The sequence below is a fragment of the Trichosurus vulpecula genome, chromosome 4 (assembly GCF_011100635.1).
Source record: "Trichosurus vulpecula isolate mTriVul1 chromosome 4, mTriVul1.pri, whole genome shotgun sequence".
Taxonomy (NCBI): Eukaryota; Metazoa; Chordata; class Mammalia; order Diprotodontia; family Phalangeridae; genus Trichosurus; species Trichosurus vulpecula.
Genome location: NC_050576.1, coordinates 32,075,711 through 32,098,703, shown reverse-complemented (window position 1 = coordinate 32,098,703; position 22,993 = coordinate 32,075,711). Strand labels below are relative to the sequence as shown.

At 41.7% G+C, this 22,993-nt stretch overlaps 1 protein-coding gene across 1 annotated transcript in view; it reads left to right on the top strand.

Annotated features, from left to right (window-relative positions):
• LOC118846636 (cytochrome P450 4Z1-like) overlaps nt 1-19,594 on the top strand; it is a 33,938-nt gene extending 14,344 nt beyond the window's left edge. The window contains exons 5-12 of the mRNA XM_036755377.1: nt 2,644-2,787; nt 2,865-3,019; nt 4,267-4,370; nt 5,103-5,293; nt 11,669-11,802; nt 13,005-13,069; nt 14,962-15,044; nt 19,426-19,594. Coding sequence (XP_036611272.1) covers nt 2,644-2,787; nt 2,865-3,019; nt 4,267-4,370; nt 5,103-5,293; nt 11,669-11,802; nt 13,005-13,069; nt 14,962-15,044; nt 19,426-19,594 — 1,045 coding nt within the window. The remainder of the gene's footprint in view (nt 1-2,643; nt 2,788-2,864; nt 3,020-4,266; nt 4,371-5,102; nt 5,294-11,668; nt 11,803-13,004; nt 13,070-14,961; nt 15,045-19,425) is intronic.
• The last annotated feature ends 3,399 nt before the right edge of the window (nt 19,595-22,993 follow it).

The following is a 22,993-nucleotide window of genomic DNA, read 5'->3' as shown; positions in this document are numbered from 1 at the left end:
ACGGAGAAAGAAGGATATACATATATATATATATATATATACACATGTATATATGTGTGTTGTATGTATGCGTGTATGTATAACGTTCACAGTAAATAAGCCAAAAACTACAAATAAAACACCTTTGAAAAAAGCAGATGTCAGTTCACCAATCAATAGTAGAACTTGAAGACAGGAAGATACCACTGAATTTTTCAAATGTAACAGAAAGGATTTTGTCTCTGAATGGAACTAAAGCAGGTAAGATCCAAGAGAAAATCCATGGGCAGCATCTGCAAGAACTCAGTCAATCTATAGATAAGTAAGCATTGAACAAATGATTGGGTCATGCAAATTTGTGTGTAGAGATGGAGAAGTTTGTGAACTCTGGACAGACCTTGACCACTAGAAAGAGATCAGACATAGTGATCAGAGTAGATGATGTAAGGAAATGATGACTGCTGTGCAACACATCACTGCAGGCTATAAAAATTTAGTGGATACCAATACCCAACAGGTCCTGATGAGCAAAATTATGTTTCAGTAATTCCTTCTCTTTCATAGAATGGTAGATAATGAATCTCCAAACTGCAGATAGAGACTTCAAAATATATTGGGAAACTCAACCAGTAAATTTTACCAGAACCAGACTGTCAAACCTAGTTATTTCAACCCAGTCAGATCAAACTGTTGGCTACAATTATAAACATGGCATAGCTAGCTAGCTAATAATAGCTATATAATAATATCCATTACTATGTGCCACGGTGGCACAATGGATAGAGTGCCAGGCTTTGAGTCAGGAAGACTCATATTTGTGAGTTCAAATCTGGCCTCAGATACTCACTAGCTGTATGACCCTGGGAGAGGACTTAACCCTGTTTACCTCAGTTCCCTCATCTGTAAAATGGGTGGGAGAAGGAAATGACAAACCACTCCAGTATCTTTCCCAAGAAAACTCCAAATCGGGTCATGAAGAGTCAGACATAACTAAAAATCAATTCAAAAACAACTAAATGTTGTAGGAACTGCATTAAGTTCTGTATAATTATCTATCTTATTTGACCCTCCCAACAACTCTGGGAAGTAGGTGCTATGTTATCCCCATTTTACACATGAGGCGAATAGAGGTTAAGTGACTTGTCCTTAGTCACACACTTAGAGTCTGAGGCCAGATGTGAACTCAGATCTTCCTGACTCCAGGCCCAGCACCCTATCCCCTGTGCCACCTACATTTCAATCCATCAAAATGTAAGAATACCATTTTAAATAGGTGCACCTCCATTCAGAATACTCATAGTCTCCTAGCTGCATGGAACAAAAAGCTTCTAAATATACAGAAGAGAGCCTAAGCACATGGGAATAGCATGAGATCTCTGTCACCCTCATTGCTCTGTCTGCTACTGAAGTTGTGCTGTGGATGCTTGAGTACTCAAACTTTTCTTAACTGACACAAAGCTCTCATTCCATCTATCTGTGTGGTTGTTCATAAAAAAAGCAACTTGTCCCAGGATTGTTTTGCCCTGAGTCCCATTAGAAAAGATATGAATGAAACTGTGAAAATGACAATGAAGACTCTGTAACCCAGCAGAATAAATCAAAAGCATGGGGGAAGAGGGTGAGGTGCATATCCCTCATGTTGTTCTCCTGGCCCCTGGAGATGTAGTAAGAATGAACTTGGGAGCCTACCAAATATAAACTTACATCCCCAAAGTTTTATTCAGCTACAGGCAATAGTGATTTTTTTCCAACTTTGCAATAGCCCATGGGATGTTAATTACAAAACAGTAGCAGCAGGATCGTTATTTGTCCCAAGATCATTTCAATCTGAACTCTTTCACACAAGAGAAGAACAATTCTCTGTAACTGTGGTCATTTTGATGCTGCTGCTGACAACCCCCTCGAACTCCAACCCAAGTTGTATCAAACCTGGAACAGAAAGCTGAAGTACTTTTCATATAACAAACAACAATGGTTAAATCAAGAGAGGGAGCTGAAACCAATTTCTCTGAAAATATGGAAAGTAGCAAGTATAAATATGCCCCGTGACTACCAATGCAGATGCTTTATCCACCTGTGCAATTCTTTGTAGAACATTAAATGTAAAAGAATAATGATAGAATAAATAACTTGTCAAAGGAACATTTCTACTTGAGCCCCATCCAAAAAGAAAAGTAGGAGAATGAGATTAGCGCCAAAACTAATAGCATATATTCATTGTTTCATTGGATTAAAGAATGTCAGAACTTGCAAGGATTATTTATATTATCCAATATAAAAAGCCAGATTCATTTGTTCATGTCGTCATTCAGTGTTGGGTCATTAGTCAATAGTAATAATAATTCAGAGGGATTAAATGTCTCACCCAGGGTAAACCATTCATTAGGTACTAGAGAATGGAATTGAACCCAGGTCTTCTAACTTCAGGTGTAGCATTCCTTCCACTATACCAGCCCATCAGTGTTAGCATTTCTATATATGCCATTTTGTCCATGGAGCTGGAGAAAAGGAGGGAGATGGAGTGGGGAGAAAGGAATGGAAAGACAAGAGAGAGGGACAGAGTGAGGGGAGAAGAGTAGAAAGGGACAAAGAGACAGAGGGACGGAGGACAGTCATGCCATAAACAAGCAAAGAAAGATTCTTGGAAGGCACTGATAATGCCAATTTTACTCTCTTGTCCCAGGACACATGGGTGAAGCTCAGCACCCAGGACAGTTCTGTGGAAATTTGTGAGCCCATCCGCCTGATGACCTTGGACAGCATCATGAAATGTGCCTTCGATGTCCAGACCAGCTCCCAAACAGAAAGGTTAGTGGTGAGGATACAGAAGAGACTTATTGACCAGCACCCTAGCCCCTGATAACACACCGTATCTCCTCTTGTAGCTTCTCTACCGACTACCTCTCAACCGTGACCAAACTCTCAGAACTCATCTTCCACCGCCTGCACAGCTACCTCCATCACAATGACTTGATTTACAGGTGGAGCTCGCAGGGAAAAGAATTCCAGGCTCTCTGCCAAATAGCACATCAGCACCCAGGTATTTCCTGCACCCTGGGCTGTCTCTGCATGCTCTTTAATTCTTTGACCGTGTTGGCCGGGATACTAATTCAACTAAATTCAACAAATATAGATTGATCACCTACCATGTACCAAGAACTCCGATCCGCTCTGTGGAACCAAAGAAAGGAATGAAAACAACTCCTGACCTTGTGTAGCTTACATATTATCTTGGAGATGAAACAAACACATTGATAAATAAATACAAAATATAAACAAAGAAATTTTGAGAAAGCACTAACCTTTGGGGAATATAAGAACAAGCTTTTTGGAGTAGTTGTTGACTTAAGCTGAGTTTTGGAATTCCTAAGGGAGCTAGGGATTCAAAGGACAGAGGAGAGGAGGGAGAGCATTCCAGGTGTAAGACACATACATTTTTGTCTCTCTAGTGCCTGGCACACTATAAGCACTTAGTGGCTAGTGGTATTGAATTGGATGGCAAAATCAAGCTTCAGATTAAATATTAGTTCAAATATTATAATATTTATTCTGATAAGGATAAAATTAAAGGCTTACACTCAAGTTCAAAATGTCAATTTCATAAATACAAGATTGGGGAAATGTAGCTAGAAAGCAGTGTCTTTTAAAAAGATCTGAGGTTTCCAGTTAAACCATGTGCTTAATGCGAGCCAATAGTATCATAGAGAAGCCAATGAATGTAATGCAATCACAGGCTGTGTTAAGAGAAATATAGTTTCATGGCAGCTAAGTGGTGTAGTGTATAGAGGACTGGTCCTGGAGTGAGGAGGACCTGAGTTCAAATCCAGCCTCAGACATTTACTTGCTGTGTGACCCTAGGCAAGTCACTTAACTCTGTTTGCCTAGCCTTGGAAAAAAAGGGAAAAAAAGAAATATAGTTTCTTGGGATAAGGAGAAGATATGCCACCATATTCTTCCCTAGTCAGGCCAAATCAAATTTTATGGATTTCTGGTTGTCATTTTTAGGTGTGTCATTGGGTCTATTTAGTCTGGAGAAGACTTAGAGGAAACAAGATAGCTAAAATAAAAGAATTAAGTTGCTTAGCCCCAGGGGCCAAAACAAGAAACCATAAGTGGAAGCTGCATAGAGGTAGGTTGAAATTGTCATGTGAAATTGTCAACTACGAACATAGTCAAGTCAAATGAGGTTCAAAGTCAGCTGCCAATCCCAGAGATAGCAGAATCATTGACAATAATCAGCTCCATGTTCTTCATTCTAAGAGGAAAATATTTTGAACTCCCCCCCAGCCAAAATCATCCAAGAAAGGAGGGAAGCCCTCAAGAATGATAGTGAACAGGACAAGATCCAAAAGAAGTACCTCGATTTTCTGGATGTTCTTCTCTGTGCCAAAGTAAGTCTGACAAATATCTGAGCAAACTTACCCCCCACCTTGATTCCATTCAATTCAGTAGAACTGCCATTTATTAAGCACTTACCTTGTGCCTGACACTATGCTAAGTGCTGGGGACCCAAAGACCAAAATGATAATAATTCCTGACTTCAAGGAATTTGCATTTTACTAGAAAATCAGGAATATGGAAAGACAGGCAAATGAGATGCTGGGATGAAATGACCAACAAATTAGATTAAATGAAGTTTTCAGAGCAGTTCAGTCAACTAAGAAGCCCCCAACTCTGCATTTTGATGAAAAGATGAAGTTCTATGATTTTAACTCTGTGATCGAGTCATTTAAACTATTTAAGTACCTATTCATGCTGAAGAATATGGTAGCCAATGGGGCAGACCAAAAAAAAGAGTTAAGACATGATGCCTGTCCTTGTGAAGATTACTGTTTAATGGGGATATGAAACATAAATGTAGATGACTGTGATGTGCAATGTCACTTAACAAATCCATTAGGGACATGAAAATACGGTGCTCTGGGAATTCAGGGAGAAGGTTGTCACTGGGGGAGAGGAGGATCTATGAATGATGTCAATGGATATCTATGAATAATGTTTAAAATCAGAGCCTCTTATGGCTTGAGTTCCCTTCTACCCCAGTCAGTCTCATATTTGGCCAATAGAAAGAATCATTTTAAAAATGGCTTTAGATAAAGGAGTACTTTCATCCTTTTATTCAGAGTGAAAATGGGGAAGTTTTATCAGATGAGGAGCTGGAAGCTGAGCTTAAAACATTTGTGTTTGGTGGTCATGACACCACAGCCTCTAGCCTTTCCTGGCTCTTCTACTGTATGGCCATGAACCCTGAGCACCAACACCAATGCCGAGAAGAGATCAGAGGTATCCTAAAACATGGAGACACCATTACCTGGTAAGAATGTCAAACGTTTGATCCTAATTCCTGGGTTGTTTGCTGCGTGTTTCCCTCTTCTGGCACCATGGCTGCCCATCATTTATCCTTATTTCTTCAGACCAGTCCCTTGGTATGTTTTAGTTCTAGTGGAGGTGGTTGCCCTCCTAAAGGAAGAGGTGATCCCCAGGGGGCCTCGCCAAGTGTAGGCACCCGGTCCAAGTCAGAGCCCAGCAGTGATGATTAAGTCTACTTCGATTCAGCAGGCATTCATTTAAATATTTGTTTCCTAGATCCTGTACTGAGTGTTCAGAGAGACACAAGATAGACACTGTGACTAATCACTAATCAACCAACTATGTGCCAGGCACTATGCTAGGCTGTGAATATACATATACAAGAAAGAAAGAAAGAAAGAAAGAAAGAAAGAAAGAAAGAAAGAAAGAAAGAAAGAAAGAAAGAAAGAAAGAAAGAAAGAAAGGAAGGAAGGAAGGAAGGAAAGAGGAAGAAGAAGGAAGGAAGGAAGGAAGGAAGGAAGGAAGGAAGGAAGGAAGGAAGGAAGGAAGGAAGGAAGGAAAAGAAGGAAGGAAAAAGAAGGAAGGAAAGAAGAAAAGAAGAAAGAAAAGGAGAGAAAGAAAGAAAGAGAGAGAGAGAAAGAAAGAAGAGGAAAGAAAGAAAGAAAAGGAGAGAAAAAGAAAGAAGGAAAGAGAGAGAAAGAAAAGAAAAGAGAAAGAAAAAAAGGAGAGAGAGAAAGAAAAGAAAGAAAGAAGGAAGGAAGGAAGGAAGGAAAGAAGGAAGTAAAGAAAGAAAAGACACCATGACTAATCGCCATAGGCTTAGATTCTATGTACAGAGGTAGCTATTGGGGCAACTAAGTGGCATAGTGGTTAGAGTGTTGGAAGACCTAAATTCAAATCTGCCTCAGACATTTACTAGTTATGGAACCCTAAGCAAGTCACTTAACCTCTCTCAGCCTCAGTTTCCTAACTGTAAAATGTGAATAATAATGGCACCTGCTTCCCGGAAGACCAAATGAGTTATCTGCTTAGCATGAAGCCTGACACTTAATAAATATTTGCTACCACAGAAATACATACCAAATATAGATACATACATATGTGTGCATGTGTGTATACATATATACAGTAGTTAAATACAAAGTCGTTAGGGAAGAACAAAGGCACAAGCAGTTGGAGGGCAATCAGGAAAGACCTCCTAGAGAAGGTGGTAATTAGGTGGCACTTTGAAGGAAAAGATGGATTCCATGAGGTGAGAAAGGACATTTCAAGCATGAGCCAGCCAGTACAAAGACACAAAGATGGCAGGTGGGAGGTGTTGTTATAATAAATTGTGTTAAGCTATTGACTGGCTAGAAAACCCCTGAGTCTTCATTTTTCTCATCAAGGGAAAGGAAAAAGCATTTCTATAGCACCTACTATGTGCCACTGTGCCAAGCCCTGTTACAAATATTATCTCATTTTGATCCACACAACAACACTGGGGTGTAGACATTGTTATTATCCCCATTTTTACAGTTGAAGTTTACATTTTTACAGTTGAAGAAACTGAAGAAAATACAGGTTAAGTATGATTCTTGTTAACATCACTTCAGTGTCCTCAGTTCTGCCCTCTACACTCTGTCACAACAACCCTTCAGATAGCTGAAGACAGGATTTATATCTCCTGAAGTCTCCTCCTCTCAAACAGTCAACAAACATTTATTAAGTACTTATCTATATGCATGGCATATGCTAAGTATTGGGAATACAAAGAAAGGCAAAAAAATCCCTGCCCTCAAGGAACTTACATTCTAATGGGGGAAGCGATACAAAATACATGTAGAGTAGGTGGAAGAATATTATAGTAGCTGAGGAGACAGGAAAGCCTTCCTACATAAGATGGTGCTTGAGCTGAGTTGTGAAGGAAGCCAGGGAACTAGAGGCAGTGATGAGGACGGGTGGAAGAGAACCACTGAAAAGGCATTGAATAATCTGAGAGATGGAGTCTCCTATTCAAGGAATCGCAAATAGGCCAGGGAGACTAGATAATAGAGAAAATGGTAGAGAGTAAAGGATACAAAGTCTTGGAAGAAAAGAAGAGGCCAGGTTATAAAGTGCTTTAAATGTCAGAGGACTATATTTTATCCTGCAGGTAATAGGGAGCCACTTTGGGTAAGGGTTAGTCAAACCTAGACTTTAGGAAAATCACTCGGGCAGCTACGTGAAGGGTAGATAAGGATGGGAAGAGATTTGAGTCAGGGAGACCAATTAGAAGGCAATTAATCATGCAGACAAGAGGTGATGAGGATATGAACTAGAGTGATGGCTTTGTGAGTAGAGAATTCAGTACAAAAGATGTTGTGAAGACAGAAAAATTACAAGATTTGGTAAGGGGTTGGTATATTTCCTGGTGGTTTGGATATGAGAAATGAATGAGAGAGAGGAGTCAAGAATGACCCTGAAGTTGTGAACCTGGGTAACTGGGAGGATGGTAATAGGGAAGCCAGGCTAGCCATGCCCAATTCCTATGCCCAATCCTCATATTAAATGGACTTAAGGCCCTTCACCATTCCTGTCTTCCTTTGAATTTTTTCTAGCTTACCAATATCATTCCTAAAATGTAACACATAGAACACCATATTCCATATGTGGTGTGACCAAGGCAGAGTGGAGTGAGACTGTCACCTACCTAGTCCTGGGCATGATGGCTTTCATAAGTTAGCTTAAAATTCTGTACCACAGGCTCTGAGGCTGCAGTCCCAGACCCCCATTCCCATTGTCAGGCTGAGTTGCCTGCTGCTTCTCCCATTGGGGTTCTAGGGGTAGCTCTAACAGTTTTGGAATGATTTCTCTAACATTATAGCTCATGAGCGAGCCCCCACTGGAGTGCTTCCCCATTGATTATCCATTGATATCAATTAGTGAGCCAAACTTAATTAGTTTTTAGAAATAGGATTTACCAGAGTAATATAATAACAGTTGGTTCAAAATATCCCTGCAAACCCATGGCACACTGTTCTAAAAATACATGCAGAGTTAGAGAACATAAGTCAAAGAGCATAACCCACAGGTCCTAGCAGTCCTTTTCTATGTTTTGTAGGACCCTCAGGAAGTTCCCCTTAGGCATGATGTAGATTTCTTCTGGGCTTTTTATAGAGTACTGAAGGTTCCTTTGTTCTGTGTATCTAGTTGGCCTTGGATAAAGGAAGACTCTTGTACTTTTCAGATTGAAAATGGAGATGTCTTGTCAGATGAGGAACCAGTACTGCAGGGCACAAGGCATGGAGTCAGGAAGACTAATTCAAACCTAGTATCACTTACTAGCTATGTGACCTTGGGCAAATCACTTAACTTCTCTTTCTGCCTTAGTTTCCTGAACTGTAAAATGGAGACGATAAAAGCTCCAACCCTGCAGGGTTGCTGTGAGGATCAAATGAGATATTTATAAAAAGTACTTGGCATGGTTCACACAGCAGAGTAGGCACTATATAAGTGCTTGATCCCTTTCCCCTTCTCTTCTCCAGTTTGTCTTTGGCTCCCAAGGCAAACAGTACCACCAGGTTGTTCCAAGGACAACCTTGGTACAATGTAGAATATAGTGATGACAGTGTGCAACGAAGAAAACTTCAAGTCCTTCAGCCCTTCAAAAGTCACATGGTGATCCTCTCATCATGGAAAAGGAGGTGAAGAAGACAGGGGCTGTTTTCCTCCCCCACAAAATGCTTCTGGATCATGTGGCTTCCTCCTTTACCAGCCGCAGTGGCTCCTGGTCCCACCACTGGAATACTGAGTTCCAAACTCGCTTGCTCCCTTATATATACTCTACAGGGCATGACCAAGTCTTCTTACCCAATCCCAACACATTTCCTGTATATGTCATTTCATTTCATCCAATGGCTTTCTCTTTTCCAAGTTGATTAAGAATTTTTTGCACCTAGTTTAATGCCTTTCATTGATTGGTTGGTTCAGTAAAGGTGGTCTCACCTGATGGAAGATACCAGAGTGTGGAGTATCTTGTTAGTTATTCTAAGTAGGATGGGGTGATTAATTAATTGATTCAGTCAAGCTCACCTTTATAACTGTGATAGCTTTTGTAACTTCCCTGTCATACAACTGACCCATATGAGTTTGCAGGCCATTGAAAACCCCAGATCATTTTCTGTCAACTGCTCTCTAGTCAGGTTTTTCCAATCTTGAATTTTTAAGGTTGATTTTTTTTTGTTCTGAAGCATAAGTTTTTTCATATTTATCCTTGATTGTTGTAATCTTCTTAGATTCATTCCAATGACATCTTTTTGAATCCTGACTTGGTCCTTCAGTGCATTAGCCAGCCTCCCTGGCTGTGTCAACTACAAATGTAATGAGGAAGCCATCTATTCCCATTCACCCAAGTAATGGATAAAAGCTGTAAATGTGAGAGGATAAAGCACAGATCTCTGAGGCAGACCGTTAGAAACTCTTCAAGGTAATAATGAGCCATCAAGTGTTATTCTTTGGGTCCATCTGTTCAATCAGTTCCTGATGGGGATGATGATGATGATGATGGTGGTGGTGGTGGTGGTGATGATGAATAGCTAGCATGTATATAGAACTTGAAGTTTTGCAAAGCACTTTATATATGTTATCTCATTTTGCTCTCATAACAACTCTGTGATGTAGGTGCTTTTATTGTTCCCTTTTTACAGATAAGGAAACTGAGGCTTATAGAGGCTAAACGACTTTCCCTAGAGTCCTTCCCTCTTGAGCGTCTGAGGTGGAATTCGAATTCAGTTTTTCCCGACTTCAAGTCCAGCATTCTATCCAACACCTTCCTTCCCGGTCCTTCTATTGTGTAACCTCCCTCTTTCCATCTTGTCCAAAAAATACCAAGACAGTCTTTGTGAAATGATATGCTAACCTCTAGGCAAACTCTCTCTAGAACATTCTCCTAATCTACCCGACTCTTGTAACCCTACCGAAAAGGAAAGAAAAAGAAATGAGGTTACGGCATGACCTCCGTCCAATGAAGCTATCTGGGCTTTTGATAATAACAATGGCTATCATTGAAGGCACTCTGTAAGGTTTGCAAAGCGATGCTCTTGCATTATCTCATTTGATTCTTATAACAATCCTGTGGAGTGGCAGGTATTATTATTATGATTCCTATTTTACATATGAGAAAATTGAGGCTGAGGCTACGGGTTCTAAGCTAGTAGCGTTTACACGACACCTTAAGGTTTGCAGTGAGCTTGTCATAGGTTACCCCATATCAGTCCTGTGAGGTAGGTGCTATTATTGTCCCCATTTTACAAATGGGGAAATGGAGGCACTAAAAGGTACACTGACCTTCCTGTGCTCATACATACATAAGTGTCAGAAGTGGGACTTGAACCCAGTCATCTCGACTCCATATTCGGCAATCCTTCCACAAGACCACATCATTTCTTCTAGATTTTCAGTAACTGTCACTTTAGTAATATGTTATATGATTTATAATCTTAATAATAAGAGTAATTCAAAATGAGTTTAGCTTTGGAATGTGGTCTTGTGTTTGCTTAATTCGAATGATAACTCCCGTTCTGATGGTGCTAATTTAGGCACTTTCCTTACAATAACCTGTGAGGGAAGAAGTGCAAACATTATTATAACCATTTTACTGATAAAGAATCTAAGGCTCAGGGGCAGCTAGGTGGCACAGTGAGCAAAGCACCAACCCTGGAGTCAGGAGGATCTGAGTTCAAATCCAACCTCAGATACTTGACACACTTACTAGCTGTGTGACCTTAGGCAAGTCACTTAACCCAAATTGCCCTGCCTTCTACCCTCCAAAAAAAAAAAAGAATCTAAGGCTCAGAGGACAGAAATTGCTTGCTGCTTAGAAGCAGGGTCCAGAATTGAATTCAAGCCTTTTTACTCCAAATCCAGTTATTTTCATGACCAGGGTACATTTTAAAGAGAATTGGTAGCACACAAGCCCAATGACAAAGCTCTAACCCAATTGCTGGGTGTGAGCTAGGAAATGGTCCAGTTTTTGACCTTGCTTGCCCTCTTCCCCCAGCATCATGTGTGGGGCAAAAATTAGGCATATCACAGCCTAAGCTGATCTGATGTCTTTCACCCATTGCTGGCTTGAAGAGGTTTATTGGATCATAGATGTGGAGCTGGAAGGAACCTTAGGGGCAATCCAATCCAATCCCCTCCTTTGATTAAGTGACTTGTCCAAAATCACTCAGCTGGTAATTGAAAGAGTTGGATTCGAACTCAATTCCTTTGATTCCAAATCCAGCAGTCCTCACTGCACCTAGCTGCCTTCTAAGGGGGTAGAACTCCAAAATCCCAGTAGTCCTTATAGACCTAATGGAGACCCTTGCAAAAACCCTTACCTTTCCATCTCCTTCTTGTCTGTGTTTCCTCGCAGGGACCACCTGGACCAGATGCCCTATAGCACCATGTGCATCAAGGAGGCCCTCCGCCTCTATCCACCTGGCATCACCATAGCCAGGGAGCTTAGCAAACCTATCACCTTCCCAGATGGACGTTCCTTGCCCACAGGTACCACTGCCTGCCCAACATAATCAGTTCCCTCTAGAATTCATTGCCCCAGGGATCAGAGCAAACAGGACCAAGAAGCCTCTTGGTTCATGAAGGTTCTAGGAAATAATACTCTGAATTCCTAGCCTTGGTCTGTATTGGGAACTTAATACACAATGACTGAGTTTTAAAATACATCTTATAGAAATGGAACAAGAAAGACATATAGTGGTAGCTTCAAGTGTTGAAAGGGCTCTCCCATGGGAAAAAAAAATTAGACTTTACAGAATCTGAGTTGGAAGGTACTTTAGACATCATCCAGTCCAACCTGGATATAAGAGTCCCCATCTTCTTCAATCCTGATAAGTATTCAACCATCTTTTACTTGAAGACCAGAGATGGGAAATTGACTATGCCACAGACAGCCCAGTTAAACTCTGGAGCGCTCTAATTGTTGGGAATTTTTCCATATATCAAGCTAAAGTTTGCCTCTCTGTAGTTCCTAGTCATTATTTCTGTCCTGTGGGGCCAAACCAAGCCCAGATAATCCTGCTCCCACTCGACCAGCCTTCAGATTCTTGAGGACAGTGATTTTCTCCAGATTTATTTGGTGCCTTTTGAGCCACTGCTAAAATCCTGGTGAATCTGTCCTTGCGTGGAGCCTTGTGGAGCTCACCATGTCAGTCAGTCAACTAGCCTAAGTGGCTAATTGTGCCAAGTAGTAAGTGTTGGGGTTACAAAGAAAGTAAATAAGGGGAATATGCAGTAATGTCCAGGAAGTACTTCAGAAATATGTGAATCAACTGTAAAATAATACGGGTATGATGCAGCCAAACCTGCTAATTGGGAGAGTACAAAATGTGCAGAAGTATGTATTGTGCAAGATACAAAGTGAAGAGGGAAAAAAAGGGTCCAGAAAGGAGCTCTAGGAAAGTACTGGAGAGAAAGGACACTTTGGAGGGGGAGAGAGAGATCTGGAATAGATCTCTCTCTCTCTCTCTCTCTCTCTCTCTCTCTCTCTCTCTCTCTCTCTCTCTCTCTCTCTCTCTCCCCTCCCTTCCTCTTTCTCTTTCCCTCCCTCCTTCCCTCCCTCCCTCTCTCTCCTTCCCTCCCTCTGTCTCTCTCTCTGTCTCTCTCTGTGTGTCTCTGCCTCTCTTTCTGTGTGTGTGTGTGTGTGTGTGTGTGTGTGTGTGTGTGTGTGTCCCCTCTCCCTCCCTGTCTAGGTATGATAGTTGTCCTGAACATCTGGGCTCTCCACCACAACCCTGCTGTCTGGGAAAAGCCACAGGTATGACTCATTCTAACACAGATGTTTCACAGAAGCAATCACATCCAAACCCACTCTGTGGCAGATACTCAAATATACCTTGTTCTTTCCCACCAGCCCCAAATGACCTGAGGGTCTTGGTTCCCACCCTGCCTCTGATTCTTAAACATTACACTGGGTAGCCTACCTCATCTTTCTGAACCTCAGACCCTCTCCTCTAAAATTTGTAGCTGGACTTGAAAGTCTCTTAGGAACCATTTAGCTCTAAGTCTGTGAGCCAAGGATCCAATGAATTAAGTTATTTCAAGTGCTGAAATAACTCTCACTGATCCTCCCTCCACTAACACCAAAGAGACCATTAACTCCAATCATTCCTCCATTCATTAATTCCTGGAAGGAACATGTGTTTTCCACCTATCATGTAGATAGTCCAGTCCATGCCCATCTCTAGCAGATGTCCTTGATAACTTGCTGGGGCTGAGAAAACTTAGCACCTCCAGTCACTTCTCCGCTGATGAACTTCTCCCTAAAGAGGCAGATTTTCAGACAATAGAGCCTGATTCATGTGCTAACCCTAGGCTCAAAGCTAGTCCATATTGGTAAGGTCTAAAAAGCTGTTGCTCCTCTGGGAGAGCCCCCAAGATCTTCTCCACACCATGACAAGTCTTTCTTAGGAGGATGGCAGGGATAGAAAATTAAAAGGGAGAAATAAAACACTTCTTTCAATAGCCTGGAATTGGTGGAGTTGGGTTGGTTTTTGAGGGAGGGAATAAGGGGATGGAGTGGAAGGAGTATTACTTAGATCTTTCACTGAAGTCTTCTAATGTCTCCTCTTTGGAAGGAGGTGATCCTGGGATCTCTAAGGTTCTGCCAGAAGAGAAAAAGCTCTATAAAGGAGGCATCAAACATGTGACCCAAGGGCCACAGTCTTGAGTGCTGCCCAAACCAATTTAAATTTAATTAGGAAATATTGAACAAAATAAATAAATATATAATGTTAATGGTTTTCTAAGCCAATACGTGGCCTGCAGGGATGCTTATGTATGGTTTAGTGGCCCCCACTTCCATTTGAGTTTGACACCACTGCTCTAGAGGGTCATCTCTACCTCCTGGAAGGTTCTGAACATGGGTCAATAGAAGGACAATGAAATACATGTTTGGCTTCCAAGGACCAATCAAGCCAAGTCCAGAGAGATTCATCACCCAGAGGTTTGCTTTTAGGTGATGGATAGCTGGAAAGCCTCACCCATAGCAATTCATGTAGAAGGCCTATCTTAGAGTATATAGAAAAGCTGTGATCTCTACTGATGAAGAGAGGGCCTCCAGTGATGAAACCCAGGCTCCTTGAAGTATTGATATTGCTAGATTCCAAAGTAGACTAACATAGAAGCTCCAGACAATGAGGGTGGCCAGGAGAAACTGTACCCAGCATGACCTTCCATCCCTGATAATGGCCCAGGGGAGGCTGTGACTGCACAGACCCAGTCCAAGGACATAACAGAGGCCGGCCTTCCAAGACAGCTACTCAGGACCATAAAAGTCCTCTTTTGCCTGGATTTTTGTCTCATTCATCTAAACTCCTCAAAATTCACCAAATAAATACCTCTTTTCTTTCCTTCTTTTCATGGAGTCCAGCTATAGTTTACCAGGATCAAAGATCTGATGTGTGATATGAAGACAAAAATGTTTGTCTTACAGAATATTGATAGCAAAGTACAGACCTGATTTGTTTATTAGAAAAGAACATAGCCTGGCTAATGCCAAAGTGCCTTTTTTTTCAATTTGAGTTCAATGCAAGGAGAGCCAAGTTTGAGGTAAAGTCTTGAATATTTAATTACCTCAGTCCAACTTCTGAGCAATTTAAAAAAACAAGAAATGTATTAATTATAGTTTGGGGGGGTATCTCATTACAGGTCTTTGACCCCCAAAGGTTTTCCCAAGAGAATTCCATGAAGAGACACTCCTATGCTTTCTTACCATTCTCAGCTGGACCAAGGTGAGGATGCACCAAGTGATTGTATTGGGTACTATAGTGAAGATGGCCACAAATTTTTATGTGGAAACCACTTCCTCCCTCCAGCCCTCTTACTTCCAACCCCACCTTTGGGTTCTCCTTTATTGGATGAAGTTATGACCATAACTGGTTGGTTCAGGAGTTAAAGCCAACACACAGGGATAACAATTTCAAATTCAAGAAATAGTTCATCATACAGTTGGTCTGGAACAGAGTGTATGAAGATGAGTAATATGAAATAAAAGTTAGGTTGGAATCAGACTATGGAAGGCCTTCAATGTCTGGGTAAGGCATGTGCACCTTATCCCAAAAGCAACAGGCAGAGACTGAAGGTATTTATAAAGGGGACTACTTGGTTCACTTACCATAGCTGATACCACTAGCCTTAGCCATCCACCTCGAAGAAGGCTATGTGCCACTGGTCACATAGAAACAGAGCAGTGGGACCTGTCACTACGCCAAGGAAAATGATTCTGAGAGTGTAGCCCAGGGTTGGTGAGGGAGGATGTCAACTAGGTAAACAGAGCCTCTGTAGGAGTCATAGGCACTAATCAGGGATGGCATTGGGAAAAGCATGAGGAGTCAAAAAAAGAACAAATGATTTGAAGACAGAAGATCTCATCTGTATCCCTAATATTTAGTGGGACATCAAAAGTATAACTGACACTTGGTAGAATAGGAGAAATGATGAGCAGAAGGATTTTTTAAATTTTATAATAAACAGAACAAACAAAAGGTAGGGGATATAATAGCATTGTATATTAAAAAGCTATATTGCTGTGATGAAATTTAGAAAGGGAGCAATATAGTGGAGAGCATTTGGGAGAAAACCAACAACATTGGAGTGTGGGCCACACACCACCTAGACATAAAGAGAAAAGCCATGTGGAATTCAGGAAATGAGTTATAAGATTGTCATAGTAGCTTTGGATAGTAGTGAAAGGAAATGTCCATCATCTGGACACGTGGGGGCCTCTCCTTGTGCAAAGCAGAGTACACCACAACTTCTTGGTTTGCTTGAATGGCAATTTAATCCTTTGAACAGTGAACAAGTCAGTGATTAGAAGTGGTCATCTATTCCTGATTTTCATTGACAAAGACAAACTGGTGGCTGCAGTGGAAATGATGAAAATCTTGTGAAGGGTTGACCATACCCTATTAGAAATTGTACTAGAGGAGCAAAAAGTAGGACATAGTCTGAAATGGAACCTAGATTTCAAAGGGTTCAGGAAAATAAGGTAGGATCTCATGGACTAAAAGTCTACAGGGGAAGTCAGCATAGGAGTCCCTTAGACACTCAATGTATCAGTGAACAAGCATTTACTAAGAGCTTGCTACATGCAAAGCACTATGTTAGGCACTTGGGATAAAAATAAAGGCAAAACAAAAAAACAGTCTCTGCGTTACAGAAACTCACATTCTAATGGAGGGCACATATAAATATCTAGGAACATATAAGATAAATAGAAAACAGACTGAAAATAATCTTAAAACATTAGCAGCTAGGGGAACCAGGGAAGGCCTCCTGCAGAAGGTGAGATGTAAGCGGAGACTGGAAAGAAGGGAAAATAATAGGCAGAGGGAAGAGGACAGCAAATTCTAGATGGGGAAAGAAGATGGTGTCATCAGTGCATGGAGATGGGAGATAAAGTATCATGTTTGAGGAAGTATAAGGAGCCCACTGTAGCAGGATCTTCAAGAATAGTAAAGATATAAGGAGCTAGGAGGTAAAAAGGTAGAGAAGAGCTTGAAAGCCTAAGAGAGGATTTGATATTTGATCATGTAGTTGCTAGGGAGCCACTAATGCTCACTGAGCAGGTATGTAACATGATCAGACCTATGCTTTAGAAAAATCACCTTAAAAATTCAGTGGGGAATGGATTGGAGTGAAGAGAGACGAGGCCAGGACACAAACCACTAGGCAATTTAATCATTCAGGGGAGAGGTTATGAGAGCCTGGACAAGGAATGGAGGGGAGAGTAGAAAATGTACACAGGTAATGCTGAGAAGGTCAAAACAACAAGAGTTGTTGATGCTTCGGATATCTGGTATGAGTGAGAGTGAGGAGTTGAGGGTGTCGCCTGGTTGTGGACCTTCAACACTGAGAGAAGAATGCTGCTGCCACACTCAGAGCAGTGTAGATAAGTGGATGGAGTCTGGAAGCCCTGAGGTGGAATCCTGCCTCAGTCTCTCACTTAGCCATGGGTCCTTAGCTTCTCAGTCCTTGTTTTCTCATTGCTAAAATAGATATAATAATGCCTGCATCTCAAGGTTGTGAGCATTAAATGAGAGAACGTACCTTAAAGTGCTACATAGGTGCTAGCTGTGACTGATAATCACAATTACAATAAATTGGGATGACAAGAGGTTTGGGAAGAAAAGATGGTTTGAAACATTTCAACTTGAGATTTCTATGAGAAATCCACTACATCCAGGAGATATCCAAGGGACAGCTGGAGCTCCATGACTGTAGCTCAGGAGAGAAGTTAGGGCTAACAATAGAGATCCAGGAATCATTTGCAAAGAGAAGATAATTCAATCCATGAGAGATCAATGAGTGGGATATATTTAGAGTGAAAAGAGAAGGGAGCCCAGGACAGAACTTTGGGGACCATCTATGATTAGAGAGCATGACCTGAACACTGAACTAGCAAAAGACATTGAGAAAGAGCCGTCATAGAGAAGAGAAGAGAACAAGGAGAGAGCAGCGTCATGAAAACCTAGAGAGGAGTGAGTATCCAGAAGGAAAGGGTGATCAACAGCATCAAATGCTACAGGGAGATCAAGGAGGATCAGGATTGAGAAAAAGCTCTCCATTTTGCCAATTAAGAGATCACTAGTGGGTCACTTTAAAGGGCAGCTAAGTGGTGAAGAGCATTGAGCTTGGAATCATGGTCACATTTACAGTATTGAGAGAAGTTGAAGGGACTACATTGTGTTTAATCTGGGGTGTTGAATATTTTGTGATCAGTTGGGGGCACAGGTACATGATGGTTGTCTTCATGTATTAGAAGGGATGTCATATGGAAGAAGAATTAGATATTCCTAATCATCTGCTTCCCCTAAGACAGCAGAACTAGGAATAATAATGTGGGTATGGATAGGTCAAGTTCCAAAAAGGCATACCTAGGGGGAGCCAGGTGTCTCAGTGAATAGAACACTGGCTCTGGAATCAGGAGTACCTGAGTTCAAATCCAGCCTCAGACACTTACTAGCTATGTGACCCTGGGCTTAACCTCATTTAACCCCATTGCCTCAAAAGAAAACAAAAAAAGCATACCTAGGCTTGTTAAAAGGAAAAAGTCCCCTAACTGTTAGAGTTGTCCCAAAGGAGAAAAGACTGCTTAGGGCGATGGTGGATCTTCCCAAATGACTGAAAAGCTGTATGATTGTATTTTGTAGGCAGGTGGGAACACTTCCTAATTGTTTACCATGTGCATAAGGCCTGGAAAACTCCTAGAATCAACCAAAGATATTTCCATTAAATGCCACAGGAAGTCTGTTCTGATTGGGTGAGGAATATTTGGGCATGCCCTGAGGATTTTGTGTAAAAGGAGGTTTTAATTCAGGACCATGGAGAGAGATATCAAGTGGAAAGGCAGCTGAAAGAAACAAATCGAGCCCTCTAGGGCTGAGCCTGAAAGATCAGCAGCATAGTAAAGGAAGAAAACAAAAGAAGCAGAGATGCAGGAGGGTCATCATGTCTACAGGAACCATGGAGCAAAAGGTTCAGGACAAAGCCACCTATTCAAGGACCAAGGGAAGTTCTAAGACAAGGTCTTTTCTTTCCCCAACTTCCCCTCCCGATGCTTGTCTATTAACCGACACATGTATGACACACTGCTGCTTCTTTACCCAATTGTTTCTGGTAACAGAGGCCATAGGTTAGCAGGAAATAAATACGCAGGCAAGTTAAGGCAGAGAGCCACATCTCTACTGAAATATCTAGTATTTTTCCCTTACAGGAAGCAGAGTGACTCATGATATTCCTAATTTTTATTTAATACAAATTCCCTAAAGCAGTGAGGGAGGAAACTGTGTGTACCTGAAGGGTCATTATATTGCCCTACACTTAAAATGAGCAAATTACTATAACAAGAAATTGTACTATCACAGCTGCTATTCAGGTCCAAGGTGTCTTTGGACAGGTCAATTCCACTTTCTTGCCTCCATATATTTCTTTGTAAAATAAGGGGGTTGAATTAGACATCTCTAAGGACTTTTCTACCTCAAAATCCTTTGAATCCTGGATATATGTTTCAGTCTTTTTATTCAAGGATCTAAGGTTTTAACATCAATATGCTTCAAGAGGAAAAGGAAACAAAACTTATCAAAGTTCCAATTTCTCCCCTTTCCTTCCCAGGAATTGCATTGGGCAACAGTTTGCCATGCTGGAGCTGAAGGTGGGACTGGCCCTAACCCTTCTCCGTTTTGAGCTGTTGCCAGATCCAGAGAAGCCTCCAATCCCAATGTCCCACTTAGTTCTCAGGTCTAAGAATGGGATTCATCTGTACCTAAGGCCATTCCACTAGTTCTGCGGGTCCTAGGGATGGATACCATGACCCAGTTGGAAAGTCTCTTCATTTAGCCAATGATTCAAGTAAACACATACCAACTATACAAAACTCATTATTTCTTCTTTTTCTGTTGCTTTGGGATGGATTTTGAGATTTGGGGACTGGTCAGAGGTTAGGGTAAGGAGAGATTTGCCTTCCTAAATTTTTTTCTGACTTGAATCACTATTAACAATGTAATAATAGACCTGGGTTCCTTGTATGCATGTTAGGGTAAGACTGGGCATGACGTGTCCTGAACTACTGAGAAAAAAACACTCATAGAGAATGAGAATGTGATTGCAGATAATCCAGCAAGTAGATAACCAAAAGTGACCCTTTCCATTTTATTTGGACCATGAACAAAGGCAAATATGACTTTTGACAAGGTATCTGGGGCAGTATTAATGAGCAGCTCATTTATATGGTGCTAACATACACAATAAACGTGTGAGTTAAAAAGGACAAGGATTGGTATTTCTATTCTACAGAGGAGGCAATGAAGACTTAGCGATGAGAATAACACCCAAGACCATACAGCTAGTACTTGGCATAGCCCAAGGCCAAATGAAGTCTCATCATCTTTCCACCATACCAAGCTGAGACAGGACTACTGAGGTTCATCTCAATGTCAAGTGAGAAATCAGGATCAAGGGCACAGACTCAGAATGTAAGGCTGGGGACAAGGATCCTTGATGTCAGAGAGATGAAGTCCCCATGGCCCCAGTGCTGCACAGCACCTGTCACATAGTTGATACTTAATAAATGTTTATCAATTAATTGGTCAATTGCAGTGAAGAAGAAAGTGGAGAGAGTCAGACAGACAGAGACAGAGACAGAAAGAGACAGAGAAGAGGATAAGAAAAGAGAGAAGAGGGGAGAGGAGAGAGAAGGAGAAAGAGACAGAAAGAAGAGAGGAAGAAAGGGAGAGATGGGAGAAAAGGGAGAGCCTGGTTCTGCCATTGGATTCTCTGTACCTTAGACAAGTCTCTGCTCATGCAAATAATGGGGATAAAAACACTCATACTTCTACCTTGGAAAGTTTTAGAGAGGAAAACACTTTGCAAATCTTTGTAGAAATATGGGTTCTTATTTTTGTTGCTATTATCATACCTGCAATGATACTCCCCAGGAATCAAGGTGATCATGATGACCCTGACCTTACCACATTGGGTGGTGTTGCTTGACCCTTAGAAGGCCTGCTTTAATGAGATAAGCAGAAAGATCCTTAGAACCCCTAGGGAAAAGGGTTGAAGTTGCCGCTAGCCCTAGGAAGGGCACTAAGCCCCACTCCCACCCTGGGAATGCCTACATACAAGAACTGAGGGCAGAGACTCCTGTCCTCTGGGTTGTCACTCTGTGAATTGGCCTTTAAGCTGTGGCTAAAGAGCTGATTGCCCTGGCAAGAGGAAAAGCAAGAGTTAGGGGCTGAGGCTGAACAGTGATGTTCCAAGGCATATGCTTCCTTAGCAGTATTCCTGTGTTTGGGTAGTCACTGGGTATATCTCAAAGTCTCCCAGATCTCCTGTGATAGAGAGTGCTGAAGGGCTAGGCCATGATGACTGGCAGCCAGAGTCAGGGACAGCTGCATCCTTAACCACCCCTTCTGAGCTCTTCTCTATGGGCTCAGAGGTCTGAGTTACAGGTAGAGGGAGACTAAACGTGGCTGATGAGAGCAGCTCTTTATAGAATCTTAGGATTGGAAGTGAAAATATCAAAGTCTAGCCTCATTTTACAAGAGAGGATAGGGAATAGGGATTTCTTCTCCATACACAGCTCCCATCTCCCTCGGCATTGATCCCCAAGACATTCACAGGTCTCTCTCCTTCCTAAAGTCATCATTTAGAATGACTAGGCTTAATTAAGCATTTTGGGGATTGTTGGCCAAGACCACAGAGTCTCAGAGTTGAGAGAGACTTCAGGTTAGCTTCCAGTCTAGCCCTTTATCAAAACAAGAATCCCCTCTGCAACATCTGGGATGAGTGGGCATCCAAACTTGCTTGAAAACCTCCAGTGAGGATGGACTCCCTCCTTCCCAAGGCAATCCGTTCTACTCTAGGACAGCTCCAAATGCGAGGAAGGGATCAAGCCCGAGCTTACTTCTTTCAAGGCTCTTAGTTCTGCTCTGTGGGATCAAACAGAACAAGGCTGATGCCTCTTCCAGGTGATAACCCTTCAGATACTTGAAGCAGCTTTCATGTCTCTCCTTTGAGGTCTTCCATTTTCCCTTATCCTGGTAACATCAACTTCAACTGATCCCATTGGGACCCAGTTTGGAATCCTCTCACCATGCTGGCAACCTGCTCTGACTGAGCACAGTATGGTTTGTCACTGTCCACTGTTACTACAATGTGGACTGTGGTATTCTGCTCGCTCTCTCTCCCCTCCCTCCCTCCCTCCCTCTCCCTCTCCCTCTCCTTCTTCTTCTCCCTCTCTTTCTATGTCTTTGTCTCTGCTCTTTCTCTTTCTCTCTCTGCCTCTTTCTCTCTTTCTATCACTCTGTCTCTCTGTCTCAATTTTGCTTTTCCTTCAGAAATTTGTAAAGATTGGGAGTTCTCAAACATGACCACAAGATGGCAAAATAACTCACAGAATCTGGGTTTTCACTCTGTGAATTGACCCTTAAGCCGTGGCTGAAGAGCTGATAGATTGTCAAAGCTGAAAGGGATCTAACATAGAACATAGAATGTCAAGGTCAGGAGGGATTTTAAAACAGGAAATATCAAAACTAGGAAGATGTCAGAGCCTAGAATGGAGAATTTCAAAGTTGGCTTTGACCCTATAACCTAGAGTGTCAGAGCTGGAAAGGACCTTAGAACACAAAATGTCAAAAATATAAGGAATCTTAGAACCTAGAACAAAGAATTCCAGGGCTGAGAAGGACCTTAGAACCTAAAACAAAGAATGTCAAAGCTGAGGTTCGAAGTAGAAAAAGGGGAATATGTGCCAAGCACTGTGTTAAGTACTTTACAAATATTATCTCATTTGTCCAGCCTTATATAATCTAAAGTGCCAGAGCTGGCACAGACATTAGAACAGAGAACGTCAGAGCTATGAGGGGCTTTAGAATAAATGGATGTAGGTGCCTGGAGAAACCAGACTCTAAAGACCAGGTTGGGGAGTGAGGTTCAGACTCTGTCCATATGCAATCCAATGATCTGGCACTATGAGCTTCTGTTTTATTCCCTGAGTACTGCTTTGATAAATAATATTTTTGTGAGGAATCAATCCTTCCTGGGCCTCAGGAAGGACATCTTGTCAAGGGAGACAACATATACATATACAGTTATATGCAACATACATAAAGGTTAATGAGGGGGTATGCCTGGAGGGGATGGCCAGATGCATCATGTAAATGATGGCTCTTGAGCTGAATCT